This window comes from Lytechinus variegatus, chromosome 2, assembly GCF_018143015.1.
Source record: "Lytechinus variegatus isolate NC3 chromosome 2, Lvar_3.0, whole genome shotgun sequence".
In the NCBI taxonomy this organism is placed as follows: Eukaryota; Metazoa; Echinodermata; class Echinoidea; order Temnopleuroida; family Toxopneustidae; genus Lytechinus; species Lytechinus variegatus.
In genome coordinates, this window is record NC_054741.1 from 58,680,958 (window position 1) to 58,700,941 (window position 19,984).

Below are 19,984 nucleotides of genomic sequence, written 5' to 3' on the forward strand. Positions count from 1 at the left end.
AAATGATTATGAATTTTTGGTTAGAAACACAATTTGAATTTGATTTGTACATGAATATGGTCATATGTCATTTTAAAGCTGAATTAATAAGGCAATAGCCTGGAAAGTTTCATTGCTGTAGACTTTAGAGAACTTGAGATATAGCTACATGTAGCTCTCAAAAGTCAGGACACCAGAGGTGATGAGTGGTGGTGCCGGAAGCAGCGCTCCCGGAAGCGGCGCCGCCTGTACAAAGTCAATGGGAAAACGTAATTTCTGGTGCAATTTTTGGGAAAACATCATTATTTTTGTCAAAACTTGGCTTAAACCTACAAACTTGGTATCAAATTAAGGCTAACATACTCCACTGTCTAATGATTGAAAAGTAGGTTTGGCCATGTCATAGACCTGTGTGATAAGGTTGAAACATAAAAAACTGATAAATTTGTAATGTCTTAATTTTGACATTTCTTCCAGTTTGACACATATTTGAATTGAATGACAGTTAATGTTAACTAAACTTGCATCGATTGCAAAAAAAAAACACTTCCTATAATTCTGAGGGGATGAAAATACTGCTCAGTATTAAGACAAATCATCCAAATTATTAACTGACAAAGGTCTATGACCTTCAAACATCCAGAAAATGTGTTACGAATTTTAGAATGTTTAGCATTATTTTCTTAAAAGTACCAAGTTTGTACATCTTCACTGATGTCTTATTACACATTCATGTATACATATTTCACTAAATACACACACTGACATTAAAAAGTAAGTGTTTGTGTGAAATGGTCAAAAGGAACCTACCTCAAATGCTATACCAAAGGACTGCATACTATATTTTGGCTTTGAACTCTTCAAAACCCGCCATGGCTTTAAACTATCAAACACAGACTATGTGGATATAATGTGTGCAATTGCACTTCAGAAACTTCTTTCATGAAGCTGCAGAACTCATATAAATTTATGTATGTTTGTACATACAGCATCTGCAAACTTGTTTCATTCTTTACCCCTGAACCTACAGTGTATAGACATTGTCTCTTGCATGTCATCATCACTTGGCAGATCATTGTAATAAGAGCCTTGGTAAGCAAATTGTGTAACTTACATGTACATTTCAATTGTTACTTTTCCTTTGAATTGTTTACCGGTATGTACCATCAATTCCTTTTAAAATGTTAATAACTTATAAATTCTGATGTACAAGGCAAAGAAAACCCAACAAATGTTGGTATTGCAAGCATTATAACACCTGATATATAATATACGATTCCTGAAACGCATCATTTTGGGGGGCTAAAGTCAGGGTCAATTTTCAGATCATTAATTGAACATGAACGCTACACAATTATATATTGTTAGAAAGGTCTGAATGTGTTCTATCATAATATAGTATTATTTTTGTCATAGGGGGACTACACCAAATTTTATGACAAAAACCATGAGATTAAAAAAAACATCAGAATTTCCCTATTCAAGTCCATGTAAAACTGTTGACTTACACCTAATTTTATTTTTGAGTGCAGATTTGGATTCCTTGTGCAATTTCCTTTCAGAAAATGTATACTTTTGCTATCATAGGGTGTATACTTTGTCAGATAAATGTTTTTAAAGTTGAAAGTGTGCTGCGAAAGCAAAAATCACCATGTAATGCAAAAGGGTGCGACCTCATGATGCATGACCATATACGTTTTTAAGCAATTTCTGGTCTGGCATGCACTTACATAATTTTGTGTAATTTTGTATGTTTTGCATACCCACTACCCAGTCATCGCAAATTTGGTCTTAAGAGTTGCGCGAGACTTAGTACAGTGCGGTCCAAAAAATTTATGCGGCATAATTAAAACGATAAATGTCGAGGGGGCAGATTCCCCCTCCCCCCCCCTCCCGGGCATATGGGATGTGAAATGCACATTTCATACTAGGTGAAATTTTGAAAGCATGATGGATTCAAAGAAATTATCAAGAGAATTGTTATTTGTATCATACCAATCATTCATCATGCAAATCATTAATTTTAATAAACAGTTACTGAAAACTATCAGGACTTACATTAACTTATTTAGGCTATGGCTTCGGATACCCCATTGATTGGCCAGCCTCAATGCTCTTTTGCTGGCCTTGGATGTTTGTGCCCATTATAATTTTTCCCCATTTGTAGTGTAAAATATTCCCTTTTTGAATTGTTGCCATGCTCTAGGTAAAGTATTACAATTTAAGGCATCAACTTTATACCATATGAATTAAAAGAAAAAAAAACTTGACACCTTGACACATCTTTGTGAGATCATGCAATCTTAGCTGAAAACCGATAATTCTGATCACTAACACAGAAAATCTTCTGTGGGACGGTGTATTAATACTGCTTCATAACAAACCTGACATCTGATGGAATTCCGTGCTTAGTTTGCTTATTTCTAAGCAATTAAGCATTTTCTTCCAGAGCCACTTTGGACACATATTTTTTGATATACATACAATTAAACACTTGGGTGGTTATTTTATTGGATTCTGTTCGAATTCATTTTGAGATCATTACCACTACTGGTATTTATCTTTGAGGAAAAAATATTTTGCGAACACAATCATTATAGATGGCATGAAAGAGTATTTTCTCTTAAATAATTTGATACCATATTTATGTGGTATGTATTAATGCTTTAATTATCAGCGGTATTTTTTTACTGTGATGTAGAGTTTAATTTGCGCCAAAGCAATGCAATGAATGAATCTAGATGCCAATGTAATCATACATGAGTTAGTAATAGTAAACACATTTGCAAACCCCTTTTAATGAAATTAACTTGAGGATACTTATAAGCATTTATTAAGTCTTATGTTGATTATTGAAAAGGGTGTTTTGCATTGGATTTTAATGCAACCCTTGTCGGATCATCGCATCATTGACATCTAGATTTATTAACTGCAGTAATTCATTACTTTGGTACAAGTCAAAATATGCATCACTGCAAAGAATACCTACTAATTATCCAAGCACATATCACATATGGTTTCAAATTAATGGGGATTTGTTAAGTGTCGAGTTTTTTTTACTCATACGGTATACATGTACATACAGATGTATATATGACATTCTTCGCTTATAATGAACAACCTACTCTTGGTGTTAGATACGCCCCTCCTTTTTCAAACATATGCACTGTTATGTCTGTATGAGCTCTGATATCATTCATGTTTTGAGCTAAATGAGTCTTTATGGCAATATGTCTAGTAACATAGGCTAGTTGTACACGGAATCGCACACCTCTCTTGTCAGTTACTTGAGAAAGACGAAAGGACATCGTCAGAAACTTGTGCATCAAATAAACTTTCATGTTGGAATAAAGCATGGACATGTCAACCTTGTTTTTTTTTCATTGTTGCTCCAACACATGGACCCTTCAGAATAGGATATACTCGTGTTTCAAGCCAAATACCTCTTTATGGCAATATGCCCAGTAACAAAGGCTAGTTGTACACGGCATCTATAAATATATAAACCCCTCCAAAAAAGGTTTGGAAAATTGTGTTCGGCCATTAATTTCTCCCAATTTTACACAATGCGTATTTAATATCATTCAAAAGATAAAGTAATTTTTTTAGAATGATACCATGCTTGTTATGATCATGCCATCACAAAAAGAGCAGGATTCAAGTGTTGGATGAGGTCTAAATTGAAAAGCTGCAAAACAAGCAGACATGTACATGTAGTCATGATGGGTCATTACAGAACATGACTCTTGTGTGTGTCAATACAGATGAAAATCCATTCAAATCAAGTCCCTGCTTCTGTAGTGATGGTACTGTGAGATAACATGGTTTGAGTCGTAGTTTGAAATACCCATGCATGTTTGTTATGTTTTTGGTTGTGCAGAGGTGTGTTTGATTCCATGTTAATGGTGATGTTAATGTGCATGAAAACATTTAAAAGAAATCGCTGAGAAACTCACTCATCACCACCGAAAAAACAACAGTGACTTTCAATATTGTGTCATTTTGCAACTTTTGAATTTTGACCTTGCCCCAGATTTCATGGCACTGCACCTCCATGTGAACCATAATCATATCATGTAGGGTATCATTTTAAAGAAAATTAAATGATCTATTCACTGCTATTAATAACACATAACATATTTATATAAACCAAGAAGGGATTTTCGATCAAAGTCAGATGTCCAAACTTTTTTTGAGGAGTTTATATGTATATCCCTTCAGATAGCATGTTTAGGCTGGAGTGAAGTAACCCCTTTGATATTTTGAGCTATCATGAAAATGCGCTATAAGTGAATCTGGCCCCCCCCAAAAAAAAAAAAAAAAAAAAAATTTTACACAAACACATTGAATTCTTTTTAGAAATAAAATTTGGATTCGTTGTGCCAACTCAATTTATGGGTTTACTAAATGGATCACTGTTACATTACATTTTCTCAAAAGCATCCTAGAATTCTCAGAAAAGTTTACCTATAACCAGTTAAAATACCCCCATGTCAGTGGATCCAAACGAATCTTATACAAAGACATATGAAAAAAAAGCCCAATATAACTTTTTTTTGTATAAAATAAATGTAATGGTGCCATATTTGTACGAGTCAAACAGTGGGCCTTCATAATTATACAAGGAATTTCCTTGAAAATTTACCATTTAAAACTCTACCTGGTTAATAGAGATCATCACCATCTACCAAACTGTTATAACCATGAAGTTAAAAAAAAAAAGGAAGCATGACATCAAACTGCAGTTTTCTGATACCTTCTTTAATGCATTAATATCATTTGAGGATATTGTTAACATCTGAAAGGAATCATCACAAATAGACAAGCTGGTGAAACCACTAGCTGACATTTGATCCACTAGTTATTACGTCATTGTGTACCTCTCCCTTCACATGGGGTATCCTCTTACAAGTTTTGAATTGTTTTCTCTTCTTTAACCGGACCTTCTCATTTGATAACTGGGACAAGATTCGCAAGGATAGGAGTAAATCTTTGACCTTTTGCCTAACATTGAACAATGCCTACGTGAATGACAAACTTAGTTCGACCAATTCATCTTGTTACCCAGTGGGTGCTTCATAAACCTGTTCTTAACTTACAAGCAACTGTAATAACTGGTGGTCCTTTCTTGTGGTAAATTATGTGCACAAATTTTCATTGGTGTTTATTCAGCTTCTAAAAAGGATCACCAGTTGTTCATAAAGTGGCTTGTAATTTACATACAGCTTTATGAAACGCCCACCTGGTATGAAAGCTAGCACCATTAATATCTATACCTCTGAAAATAGGCTGCTAACATACTCGTTATAAATATATTAAAGAACTGAAAATCTCTATGAGAATTTTCAGACAACATGTTTTTTGAGTTGACCAAATTTCAACAATCTCATTAATAAATTACAATCTGTAGCGATTAAACTGATTTCATTTATTTTTTACTTCTTTCAATGAATATAACTTGAAAAGTCTAATATAAAGAATGCCAAATACATGTATCAATGATTGACATTTATGTCTAAAACAACTCCTCCTACCAATAATGATAAGACTTATTTCAATCCGTAGGCCTTCTGTCTTGTGTAGCACTTGGCAACAACAAAAAAGAGGAAGTACAATCATTTTATTCATACACTTCAACACAAATAATTGAACAATTTTTCCTCAAATCATATTACTTCTAAGGAACCAGGTGTTGCTATCATCATTTTGTACACTGAAACCGTTACCTTGCTAAAAATCAGTAGCGTCAGACGCAATATATAAAACTCTGTGTGAATAGAAAGGTTTTTATGCGACAAAGTCTTCTCCCTTCTTGATACTTGATTTGAGTTCACCCATGGCCTCCTCTACACGCTGCTTCTCAAAGTCGGATAGCTCACCAAATCCAAGGTTTTTCGCCATACCGGTTTTCTGTATTTTTAGAAGCACAATTAAAAACGAAATATATATATTTGTAACAATACATACATGGCAAAGTTATTGAAATATTGTTCCAGCATACATATCAAAGAGCAAAATCGAAAGCAAAGTAAGGGGAAAAAATTGCAGCACCAGTTTAAAACATTATTACTTAATAATAATAACAGCCAATTTTTTATTAGCACTTTTCCCAGAATGGTGCGTTACAGCATATTATTACCCCGGTCAATGGATTCATTTCAGCATATTATTACCTCGGTCATTAGATTCATTTCTTACCAGAAGTTGACCTAGCATTAGAACATTTTTTTATTATGATTATAGCCCTGAATATTATTTGATTATCACCTTAGGAACAATGAACATTAGAAGACAAAACCACAATTCTTTATATTCAAATACAGGACAAAATTGGAAATTAATCCTTACCACTTGTAAAAATATACTCAACAAAAATGCTAAATTGCAATTAACATATTATTGATCTAACTTTTCAATCACCAATAACTTTCTATTTCCTTTCCAAATTCCAATTTCTTTCAAACATTTGACATTATATTTTCTTTTTTTTCTTCTTTCAGCATTCTATTTTTTCTTCTTTTTCACTTTGCACCCAATTTTTTTTTCTCTATATCAAGGTTGGTTTCCCACTTATTAAAATTGAATCAACTTATATACAGATTTCTGCAACTACTTACCCCAAGGAGGATAGGGTTGGCAAAGTACGGTGACTCCGTCAAGTCGGATCTGACGAAAGCACACTCAACAACACCTTCCTTTCCATTGATAGCTTGAAGAAGCTGAATAAGTTAAAAAACGATAGTTACTTATTGTTTTACATTGTAATTCTTGATACTGCTTTTAGTCTTTTTTTTCACCCATGTTGTGGTCTTTTGAATGGTATAAATAACATTTCATCTGAAAGAGGATGAAAGCTGAAAGTGAGACCAGGCGAGACCAAAATTATAGTCATATTTTTGAGAAATACAACTAAATTACCAATGGAAACATGGAAACCACAATGAATTTAGTCTCAATACAACAATGAATTTCAATATATATTTGCATAATTCTTGATACTTACAGAGAAACAAAATCTTGCTGCAGCAAATGCCATAGAAAGGGTGGCTGAACCCTGTGGAACAAAAAAAAGGCAATTCACAGTATTCAGAAGTTTTCAATACAAACTGAAATTTGAGCCCATCTATGTTATTGGTAAAGTGTTAATAATGTAAAATTATAACACTCTAATCTAAAAAAAATTATATTTTCCGAACATTAAAATCTAAATCTTTCTTTTCAACCATCAAAATTCAGAATTTTGTTCTATCTAGTGCCCTCTTGGTGATGTGTTTTGAATCTTACAAATCTATTAGACATTAGAATGCTATATTTTGTGATTCCTTACTTAGGAAGATTCATAAAAAAATTAAGAGGTTAGAAACCCAATCATAATAAATTTTGATGGAAAACCTCAAAATTTATCCATTAAAACACATATTTCATATCCTTCAAATGATAATTGCTTTAGGGCATGCCGGGTATTCATATCATTTACTGATGATGTGAGACTGAGCGCGTAACAGCAGCTCTTTCCTCCTCTGCACTCTTTCCCGTTTTACTGTTTATTTTGATTGTGTTTAGTGTTCAAACTGTACTAGGACCTTCATTGAGTGGTCTGGGCTTGGCTAGATCATTTTATTGCTGTTCTTCACAAGATGTAGCTGTTCTTTTGGGTTGAAATGTTTGGACATTGGTTCTCTTAGCAAGGTAGCAAGCAGCCATTATTGCAGTACAGAACCAGTAACTGGTCATTCAACTAAGAAATTGAAGTTAATTCCTCTTTTGATTGGAGTTACCTTCACAATGAAGGCTATTCAACTTATTGTCCTGGTGATTTCATTTCAATTCATTGCTGGATCTTCTTACAATGGACATCAACTTCACTCTTACAGTCATGACCTGAAGAATAAAGAACACCCACACAAGGGCTTTTGTGGAAGGAGAATAGCCTACTACAGCAATGCTGTATGTACATTCCAACTTCAACTTCAACTTGCACAGTGTGGAGATGTTCACATGAACCCAGGACCAACTGGCGTTGAAAATTCATCTACGTCAACCAGTCTAGATCCCACCTTGCCTGTTCAAAGAGCATACACGAGTGCACAGCTTTGCAACCTACGTCATGTTGCGTACCATCTGGAACCATGTGTGAGGGAAAGAATCAGAGATCTTAAGATTCATAGAAAAGCTAAAACTAGACGTGGCCACAAGGGTGGAAGGAATCGGAGGCGCCATTTTGTCATTCCGAGAGAAGTTGATCAGAATTTTAAAAAGCTTGGGGACCAAAACCTTGCTAGTAATAGCTCAACAGTTTATACCACTTCTGAAAGCCACTCTCTTGAGCTGGAGCCTTCTTCACTATCATCGGAGGAGTCTTTGCCTTCAACGTCACTGATATCAGACCTTCGGCCTGGGCCTGATCCTTCATTGTTATCATCGTTTGGATCTTCACTAGGCAATGATAAGTGTACTTTTGCCTTATGGAATGCCCGTTCGCTCAATGAGAAAACTCATGTGCTCTGTGATCTAATAATTGAGAGAAGCATTGACATCTTTGCTATTACAGAGACCTGGCTGACAGCGGATTATCGAAGTCATCACATTTTGGCAGATTTACAAAGTACACTTCCAGACTATCAGCTGCACCATGTGCCACGACTAAACAGGAGAGGAGGGGGAATATGCATCTGCCTTCGGAAGTCATTTGATGTTCGATTGTACGAAACCAAAGTATTTGAGTCATTTGAATACATGGACTTGATTATTAGTTCCAGTAACTGCTTACCTGTTCGTTTTGTAGTAGTCTACAGGCCACAAATGACTTCAGATAAGCGCTTGACTGTTCCTCTATTCTACAATGAATTTTTACTTCTCCTGGAAGACATTGCTTTACATCCCGGTTTTGTTATGCTGTGCGGAGACTTTAACTTTCATGTGGACGATGCTTCCAATCAAAATGCTGTGGTATTTAATGATATCATTTCCTCAGCTAGCTTCAGTCAATTGGTGGCAGGTCCTACGCACGAGGCCGGACACACCTTGGATCTTATCTTGACACGAGCTTTGGATAACTTCGTCAATGAAGTTAAGACATCAAATCCTTTGCCATCAGACCATGCCGTTGTTGAATGTTGGTTGAACTTGAGTAAACCAGAGCAACACAAGGTGAAGGTCAAATTTCGCAAATTTCGAGACATGGACATTGATGCCTTTCGATCTGATATTCGTTCGTCAACACTCTGCGTCACTCCATCTTCTGATCTCAATGTTCTCATCGATCAGTATGAAAATGTTCTAGCAGATCTTATGGATGTCCATGCACCTGAGACGATACGAGAAGTTCGAGCCCGTCCCCATGCACCATGGTATAATAATTCCCTCCGTAAAGCTAAACAGGATCTGCGTAGATGGGAACGCTTGTGGAATTCATCTAAACTTGAGGTATATCGACAAATCTTCAGAAAGCAACGTATTCTTTATAAGAACATGCTTGAACAGGCAAAGAAAGAATATTACAGACTTTCTTTTGAAGGCTGTAGTGCACGTCAACTGTTCCAGAAAGTTTGTAGATTATCCTCGCCATCTTCAAGCAAAACCCTTCCTTCAAACGAGGGTATGAACAGGCGCCAACTTGCAGAACATTTCTCACAGTTCTTCTCTGACAAAATTGACAACATCAAGTGTGAGTTGGATATGATCCGGGACACGTCTTCTTTTGCGTTAGCACCTGTAAGTTCACCTAAACCAGCCACTGATGTGCCACCAGGAGAGCATCCTTGTATGTTAGAGTTTGACTGTGTTACTGTTGAAGCAGTGAAGAAATTGATTATAGATTCCCCATCTACCTCCTGTGAGCTGGATCCTCTACCGACATGGCTTGTCAAGAAATGTGTGGATGAATTGTCTCCTGTGATTGCTCGAATCATCAACCTGTCATTCAGAAATGGCCACTTTCCGGATTCTCTTAAACAGGCAAATGTCAATCCTCTTTTGAAAAAACCTGGACTAGATCCTGAGGTGCTGAAAAACTACAGGCCGATAGCTAAACTGAAGTTCATTGGTAAGATAATTGAGCGGGCATGTGCTAAGCAGGTTCATGCTTATCTCTCATCCAATGATCTGTATGGCAAAACACAATCAGCTTATAGAAAGGACCATAGTGTTGAAACAGCTATGCTTCGTATCTACAACGACCTCCTGCTAACGGCTGATAAGGGCAAGGAAGCACTTCTTGTGTTGCTTGATTACTCTTCTGCTTTTGACTGTATTAATCATGATGTTTTGCTATCTTGTCTGTCCTCCAGATATGGTTTTTCAGGTCTAGCATTGAACTGGTTCAACTCATATATTAGAAATCGTTCTCAGAGTGTAGTAATTGATTGTGTGTCATCTGCACCAGTTTCGTTGTCAGATGGCGTACCTCAGGGTTCTGTAATGGGACCGCTGTGTTATATAATGTATACTGCTTCTCTAGAATCCATTATTGAGGAGCAAGGTATGAGCAGAATTGTATATGCAGATGATACCCAGTTATATATGATGTTCTCAGATAAGGACCGTAGTTCAATTATCTCTAGGATAGAGTCTTGTTTAGATGAAATTATGAAATGGTCAATTATGAATGGTTTGAAGTTGAATTCTGAGAAAACTGAAATCTTGCACATAACATCGCGTCACAGAAACTCAGATAATGTTTCAACTCTAAATGTTGCTGGTTCTATTATTCAGCCAGTCTCCAAGGCACGGGATCTAGGGGTAATTGTCGAGAATGAATTAGGAATGAAGTCCCATGTTAACAATATTTGTAGGGCTGCTGCAATTGGGTTACACAAAATTGGGAAAATGAGAAAATATCTTGATAGGAAAACAACAGAAAAATTAGTACATGCCTTCATCTTAAGTCACTTAGATAATAATAATAGTTTACTATTCGGAATACCGGAATCGCTTCTCGATAAATTACAACATATCCAAAATTCTGCTGCTAGACTTATAACTCGAAAAGGAAAATTTGAACACATCTCCCCTATTTTATCTGACCTTCATTGGCTACCCATTCGATCAAGAATCAAATATAAACTTCTCATATTAACATTCAAATGTATTCATGGTATTGCCCCTGCTTATCTTCAAGAACTTGTCCAGATTCATAAACCTAAGCGTAATCTCCGTTCTGGCTCACAAAATCTTCTCTCTGAAATTACTGTCAAGACCAAATCATATGGGGATCGGGCTTTCCAGAAAGCTGCACCAGCACAATGGAATTCTCTTCCATCGACATTAAGAAATATTACCCAGCTTGAGAAATTCAAAGTTCAATTAAAAACCCACCTTTTTCAGAATGTTTGATTTAGTCACTCGCGCATAGAGACCTGTAGGTGTTATGCGTATTTAAGAAATGTACTATTATTATTATTATTATTAATGAATTGAGATTATATGCACTTTGGGATTCACCAAAGTGATTGAAATACCGTACACACAAAGCCAAAACGATTTTTAGTTATTAACAATATGTATTTCAAAATTGATCAGAAATACATCATTGATATACCTACTAAAGTTTGGGAACCTAATGCTATAGAATGATCACAAACAAATTTAAATCAACCTTGGTAAAATATATAATTCACGATAGAACTTAATAATTCTTTTGTGTTATCACTATCAAGGTAACAAAAACTACACACAAGTCACAATCTGGGGGAAATCCCTCATGTTCAGGTCTATAGAAGGGCTCTTTTAAAAAAATACTATACTTTACTGGAATCAGCCTTTGCCTATTTCTAATTTTTGCTGGGGGGGGGGGGGCTGAAGGGAATGCCAAAGAAAATTATATCACTATATTATTGGGGAATATTAATTGATTCTTGGAAATACTTACAGCTCCAGCTTTGGCCTCCACAACTTCAGTTCCTGCATTCTGGATGCGTTCAGTGAGAGATGGCAGCTCGTCTTCAGTGAAGCTGACTTTTGGTGCAGTCTATGTAAGAATAAGAGAGTACCCTAAGTTAAACCCTAATCTAGTGAACTAATACATACTCCCGCCAGAGCTGCATTTTATGTTGATTCCCCCAACATGGTCTAAGTTCACTGACCCTAAATGACCTTTGACCTTGGTCATGCAACCTGAAACTCAGGCAGGATGTTCAGTAATACTTGATTGACCTTATGGCTATGTTTCATGAACTAGATCCATATACTTTCCAAGTTATGCTGTCATTTCAAAAACTTAACCTTTGGTTAAGGTTTGGTGTTGGTGTTGACGCCGCCACCGTCTGTAAAGCGGTGCCTATAGTCTCACTCTGCTTTGCAGGTGAGACAAAAAAAATCATGATCAAAAAGGCATATGTGGGACAGTGTATTAATATTGTTTGGAAAAAAACCTGACATTTTATAGAGTTCTGTGCTTATTTTGCTCATTTCTCAGAAATTGCCCATTTCTTTCCAGAGCCACTTGGCACATATTTTTAATTCATACATAGGCCTACAAACCTTTGGGTGGCCATTTGATTGGATTCTGTTTGAACTCATTTTGAGATTGTTACCAGAATTGGTATTTAACTTTAAGATAGGGTATAGCGTTAAATCCAGGGTTTAATTCGGTCATTCCATTAATGTGTGAAATTTACAGCGGAGCAATTGTTGCCGGAGCAAATGTTGTGAAACCACTAAATACACACCTGTGAGAGGAGAGGTATGATCGTGACCCCAGCATGACCACCTATGACTGGGACATTAACTGTAGAAACATCCAGACTCTTGGCTTGGGCAACAAACGTATTGGCACGCACCACATCCAGCGTGGTCACACCAAAGATTTTGGAAGGGTCGTAGCAACCAGCTTGCTTGTAAACCTCTGATGCTATCGGGACTGTTGAATTAACCTACAGTGTAAGAAAAAAAAAGGAAACAAACTGAATATTCTGTCTTGTTTTCCTTCTAATAGTCAGCATTACAATGATTTTTTTTCCATAAATTCAAGCCAGATATAATGTAAAAAGCTTACTTCTTTTTGTGTTCCCCCCTACTAGATGACCTCCCTGTATTTCTATGACAAGCCACTTCACTGGACTTCTGTTCTGGAGGTTACTCCTTAATGTCTTGGGGAAAGGGGGAGAATATAACTGTCTAGAACTGCTACAAGGCTGTATAAAACTTGTCACATGACATATTGCTACAATGCAAGTTCAAATCGTCAGTGTCCAAGGGGAAAAGTCACAAACTTAACAAGCACAATCTTATTTTTCCAGTCCAAATCACCTGTTTACACATAGCCTAAACTTTTTCTGAATAAAACGCAAACATGGGTGAATCATCCATGGCGGACACGATACCAGCAGGGTGCTACATAAGCACTTGTTCGATTGCCTGGGGCAAGTAACAGAGTCGAGCAAGTGTTCTGAAGTAAAGACCAAAACTACTTGCCCAAATTGAGCAAACAAAATTCTCACAGTAGAATGACCAAAATTAGGATCGATATGATATGATACTGACCCTAATTTTGGTCATGGCAGATACATGTAGATAGGTTCATGTCAAAAGAGAGAAAACAGTCGGTGGTTTATAAAACCACAAAACTTTCTTTTGAAGAGATAAAACTTTTTTTTTGAGGATTTTTTTGGGGCAAGTGAAATAAAGTTTTGGGCAAGTATATTTCAAATATTTGAAATTTTGCCCGACTGGGCAAGTGCTTCTAAAAAGTTATGTAGCACCCTGGATACCAGCAATATTGTGAAATTACAGATGGTAATAAATAAATATACATCAAGAAGCTCTGATACCGTCTTGACAAACATGCCAAGCACAATCTCATTTTCCCAGTCTAAATCACCTGTCATAGCTTTCTCTTTTTTCTGAATAAAACACAAACATGGTTGAATCATCCATATGGGGACAAGATACCTGCAATATTATCAAATTACAGCAGGTGATAATTAAATTTACATCAAGAAACCCTAATACCATCTTGACTTACTGGATTGGTGATGATTCCAAGCATAGCTTGAGGACAAGTTTCCGCCGCTGCCTTGCACAAATCCCTCACAATAGATGCATTCGTACTGAACAGGTCATCACGGCTCATGCCTACAAAACAATAAAATAAAGTTAGAAAAATAATTCATTTCAATTATTTGGGGTTGCCAACACTGGATAGCTAACTCCAATAGGCCAATGATAAAATTTCAGGGAATAATTTTCCTGGCATCGCATCGCCATTTGCTCCATATTTTTGAAAGACTGCTATGCAATAACTCTGTTGTATAGCATATTTTTACATAGGACTGTACATTACTTAGTTGAGAGCTTTTCTCTTATGACCAAAAATGCTATTCAAATATATATAGCAAAATTATTCCCTGTAATTTAGGAGTTAAAATGAGTTAGATCAATAGAAATGCATGGAAATGAATTTAGGGTGAGAAAGGACCAAAATGAGTGGGGCTCGCCGGGTGCTCTCCGCCCTCACTCTGCCCGTCTGTCAGTAAAGTAAACAAATAATTACACCTGCAGTTACTAGGCCCGTTTCGGGTACACGTGTACACGCACGGTCAAGTCAGTGCACGTGTACTAAATTCCAACACCGTGTACACGGTAGCATCAGCATAAAGCTTGCATGGGGCTACAAAGTCAGTGAACATGCTCACAGCCTCTTAGTTCTCAGACACTGCACATGTTTTAATTACTAATATGTCAATATATTTCAATTAATCCAGAGTGAGTTCACTTCCAAAATCGCCAATTTAATCAACATTCTTTCTGGAGACTCACGTTTTTGTACCACGAAATGGGTCTGCTCAGGTCTCGAAAGCTCGAAAGCATTGCTCAATCACACTCAGAGTCAATTTGAGAATCACCAATTGCGATAGCGATCATCGCTTCAACTTACGTGTTATACGCTCGCACACATGTGCTACAAGCCTACAAACAAACGCTCTTCAAATTGGCAACATAATAATGAAAATCAATCGATAACTTCAGTTACACTTATTCTGCAGCGATCTGTGCATGCATGTACGGTACAGTATACAAAATGCGCATCCAACGAGCGTCGGCGCTAGCTAGGGCCCTGCACTGATTTTCTTTTGCATTCTTTATTAATTTAATGCGCTGCTAAGCCCAGTAAACTTTTAATTTGCACCAATTTTTGTGGATTGTAACTTCAAACTTATCAGGTAAGCTTTAAAACCGTGACTTAGGCTATATAGACCCCTTTTTATGACATGTTGATGCGGGACCGTGTCGACATGAAAACAGAACTCGCTCTCACAGTGTTTACAACGTGTACACGACCGAAAAACACGCCGTGTACACGTGCATCAAAAATGGACTTTCAAAACGGGCCTAGCAGTTACCCTTTGAGATGGACCCGTCTACAGTACAATGTAGTTCATGGCATACAACAAGATATGCACTTTCCATCTGAATCATTTTAACTTAAATGGCAATAATAGACAGGTCTTCTATGTTTTTTTTCCTTCTTTGTCTTGTCTAGTAACCTGTTTTTCGTACCACTTTTCGTTTTCGTCTTTGTGCAGTTCTGTTACTTTCTCCAAGCTCTGCTTTATTTCTTTCCAGCTGTTAATGATTGCGCATATTTTTAGGGGCCATTCCAAGTTTTTATTTTACTTTTATAGGTCCATCCACTTTACACTCAAGGTTGTATTTTTTTGTCTATACTTATTGTTATCATTTATACTATTGCTAGATGAGTTATATACCGGTATCGTGCTTTGTATTTTGGTTGATATGTGGAAAATAAATGAAAGGAAAATGAAATTATTTATTTTATTTCCTACAAAGTATTTATCAATTTTCTAGAATACATGGTCACTATTCATTAAAAAAATGTGAAGGCATCTTTTAGGCTAATATCTATATATTCAATTGCCCTTTAACATTACAACACTTTGAAACCTTCTGATATGGCACAACTCTATATTCATTTTCATACTTAACCGACTTTACCCTATGCAAGAGACAACTTGGGAAATTTTTGGTGGAATTTATCCAAAAAGCAGATCATATTCAACATGAATGACTTGAAAATTACATACTTGTGAAGTATGCACTATGCAGCATGCATGCATGATGAGACAGACAGGGATAGACACATGTGGGTCAGTAGGAAGATATGGAGGCTGGCTCTTGAAATGTAATATGATAAGACCACAAAGAGATCAGAGGTGAGGGAAGGGTTAAGTGGTATACATGCAGTAACTGATGCTATCTTTACAGTTCTTTTTTAGCAAAGAGCATAGAGGACTAAACATAACTGACATTCTTGCACTGAGAGACAAAGAGAACACTGAACAGGAGATTGAGAGTAGAATAACTACTGGGAATGCAAAAATATCTTCATCATTTATACAACTCACACAAAGATTTTTTTCATTTGATTGGTTGATAGCCATTCAATATTTGATCCAATATTTTGTGCTGCATGCAAATTTTACTTTCCCATTTTAATTTTCCATAGCACGGCGACCGTGCATTTTTAATTTTTACATTGCACGGTTGAGCTCTCTCCCTCAGTGTGTACGGGTGAGCATGCGTGTGTGTACGTACATTTTGTATGTGTGTGCATTTGCGCGCATCAAGAAGGCTGACTGTGTGCACTTAAATCCATGAGTCAAAGTGCATCACAAAAGAATAAAAACAATTTGACTACTTATACACATGGGGAAAAATAACTTGAAAAGTATTCATGTATTGTTATCAGAGAAAATAAGTTGCTGAACAAAGGCTAATATTAAATTCTACCTGTTTTTTTTTCTTTATGTCAGATAACACGATCTCCAAGAGTCGTATTTTATAAATCAAATGATGCACGGCTTCATTTGTCCATTTTGCAACCTATCCACTTTTGTTGAGCCTCTGTTCAATCCATTGCACTCGGCCCAACGAGTGGATTGAACAGAGCCTATCCTCGGGTGAGGAAAAATCGCATAATGAATTGATGTGCATGCATCGTTTGTATAATGATATAGGGGGTAGGACCTAATATTTGAAAGGTTTCTATAAAGCTACATTTTTTACTTTGAGAAAGTATTGTTTACCTGGCTTCCTAGGGACACCAGCTGGTATAAGAACAACATCACTTCCTTTGAGAGCATCACCGAGTTGGTCATTGCCTAGGTAACCTGTAACATTGGCCCTAGTTTCAATGTGGCTAAGATCTGCAGCAACGCCTGGTGTGTGTGCAATATCATACAGAGCCAACTGGCTGATCAAGGGACTCTCCTTCAAAAGCAGTGATAGTGGTTGGCCGATTCCTCCAGATGCACCTAGCACAGCTACTTTAGAGTCGGCCTGGAAAAAAAGAAACACAAGCAGATAATGGCTGAAAGTTCATCTACCTCTGACTATTTGATCTTGATTTTCCCCCACTAAGCTCACTATCTTAATAAACTTTGTGTTGTAGTAATTGGGCCATGTACATTCAGTACCCTATATGTATTAATATGTGTATAACTATAAGTCTATGTATTGAGCTATGTTCATGTATGTATTAAGTCCGTGTGTGCTGTGTGTAGGCGAGGAGCACTCCTGATTGGAGGAGCCTTTATATGCTCCTACGCCTTCTACGTACAATGTATGTATTAAGTCCGTGTGTGTGCTGTGTGTAGGCGAGGAGCACTCCTGATTGGAGGAGCCGTTATATGCTCCTACGCCTGCTACGTACGTGTGTGCGTTGCACAGCACGTACACAAGCTGGAGATGAGAAGAGACACCGTGTAGACATGATAGAGCTCTAGAGAAGACCGCCATCGAGTGAGGACCTGCATCCCAGATTAGCTCCCCACTCGGCGCCGTGGTCTGTTGATATTAGAAGTTAGAAGTCTAGAATATCTGTTCCTGTTGTCTGTTATCTACCGTGTGGCATCGTCAGTGCAAGTACCAGGTAAGTATTAGTTGTTGTCACTGTTGTACCGTCGAAGTAACCCATTCGTGATTCGAAAATAGCCAAAATTAAAAATCTATGCAGCCAGGGTTTCTCCAAGCATAGTATGAATTATCATCGAGTGGATTACCTCTGCAGTCTTGCCTGCATTACACAATTCAATCTACATTCCATTCCATTCCTTGTTTTTATTTGGCAATAAGTCATGAAAGCAGGAGTGTAGCAGGAGTGCTAACCTTGAAAACAACTAAGACAAATGTCTTTTTTTTTCAAACAGATGAGAAAAAAAATCATTTTAATTAAATCCTAAGTTTGTTGACCTCAAAATGACATTTGACAACTGACCTGATATTATATTCATCCATTTTCCAATACCTGACAATTATTATATATGAAAATTGTCATTCTATCATTCACACCCAAGTATATAGGGTAAGGAAAATATATTCTGTTTAGTGAAAGATGATAAAGGGAAATGTTTATAACAATGATAGATTGGGAATATCTATTATCATACTGTAGTGTTCCTACCTGCTACCAATTCAGCAGCCAAAGAACAAAATAAAGTTTTAAAAACATTCTAAAATGAGTTCAGTTCCTCAGATTTGGAACTTGGAATCTATATTGGGCAATAACCTTTTTTTTAATAATGGGAGGGTTCAGGATTGTGTCAGATGGCATTACATAACTTCATGAATGCAACATTTTGTAAACAGTTTTAATGTAAATGCACTTACGAGAGTTTTGGACCAAAACATAGGAAACTAATGCTCCAAAATAGTTATTTGTAAGGCAATTTTAGATTGATCAAATTCTACATTGAAATCTACTTTAAAATCAATCAAATTTTGTATCAGTTTATTCAAAACCAAAGTGGAGAACTAGTCATCCTTTAACATGATTTTATATACATTCCATCCAATTTCCTTGCTTCTTTTTCTTCCCTTTTCTCCTTTATCTTTGAGTGAAAGATAAGCTTCCACTCCTCTTCTTTCTTCCCCTTATTTTTGTAGCCCCCCCCCCCCTCCATTCTCTAGTTTCTCTTCCTCATCCTTTTTTTCTCCTCTGAATTCTCCTTCATCTTCAGGAGTCAACCGCGCAAAACGAGGGAGACACTGGGGTAGATTGGGGTCTCAATAGTAATCTTAATAAAATGTGGGAATAGAAATTAAGCTCTTACCATATGGATGATCTTTCATCCTGACATCTAGTCACAGAGTGGGACCTCAAAAAAACGAGAAGTTCTGCCACGATACCTTTCCTTCTTTCAAAATTCAGAACAAAAATTTTTAAAAAGACAAAATGGTTGATCGAGACAGAGGGCAATATATCTAGTCTAATTTTTTTTTAGGTTCCAGTCTGTGCCTCGATGTCAAGATTTGTGAGTCACAATAAATAGACCTTCATCCATACATTTCCACATTTTACTGAGATCCCGTGACGTCCCCGGGCCGGGCCGGGGGCTCGCGGGATGCGGAACTCTACCGCCTGAACCGGTACCTATCGTTAGGCCGGTATGGTACATGGCCACGCCACGCAAGCGGCTCATGATCAAGTTACCGGCGCGGCACGATTGTGTCCCGATTGTGTTGTTCTCAAATCTCATGACATACCTCCATCCAGTTCATATTTACCTGACACGAAGTTGAGAAACTCTTTATCGATTGTGCCCTCAAGAGACACCTCTGAATTCCGTTTTTCAACATGATGACTGATATTTTCAACTAGTTTTCCTCAAAGAAATTCCGAGAATGAGTTCTCTCTTACTCTGTACGTGCTCCGTACCGTGTGACGTAAGAGAAGGGTAAAGGTTAATCGATCGACGCGATCGGCTAGATATAGACGCAAGTGACATGCTTGTATTCGGAATATAGAAAAAAAATCGTTTACGCTGTTTTTAAAATGCTTTTTTTTTGGATGGGATTGTAAATATATTATATGTCTAAGGAACTATAATAATATTTCATTTAATATTTAAATGTGAAATTATTACAATGAGCATTGAACAATAAAAATAATAGAAACGACTGTTGTTCTCTCAGAATTTCTGCACAGCTGACATTAGAGACAAAAGTACATTCTTTATTGTTAGGTATTCACGTGAATAAACGATCG

At 36.8% G+C, this 19,984-nt stretch overlaps 1 protein-coding gene across 1 annotated transcript; it reads right to left on the reverse strand.

The window, feature by feature from the left end:
• Nucleotides 1-4,719: 4,719 nt before the first annotated feature.
• LOC121408482 (malate dehydrogenase, mitochondrial-like) lies at nt 4,720-19,673 on the reverse strand. Its single transcript, XM_041599962.1, has 8 exons — nt 19,504-19,673; nt 17,025-17,277; nt 13,943-14,052; nt 12,648-12,851; nt 11,849-11,947; nt 6,983-7,033; nt 6,597-6,698; nt 4,720-5,889 (listed from the first exon to the last, which is right to left on the reverse strand). Exons 1-8 carry the CDS (start codon nt 19,573-19,575, stop codon nt 5,767-5,769), a joined length of 1,014 nt encoding a protein of 337 aa, XP_041455896.1. The 5' UTR covers nt 19,576-19,673; the 3' UTR covers nt 4,720-5,766.
• Nucleotides 19,674-19,984: the final 311 nt, after the last annotated feature.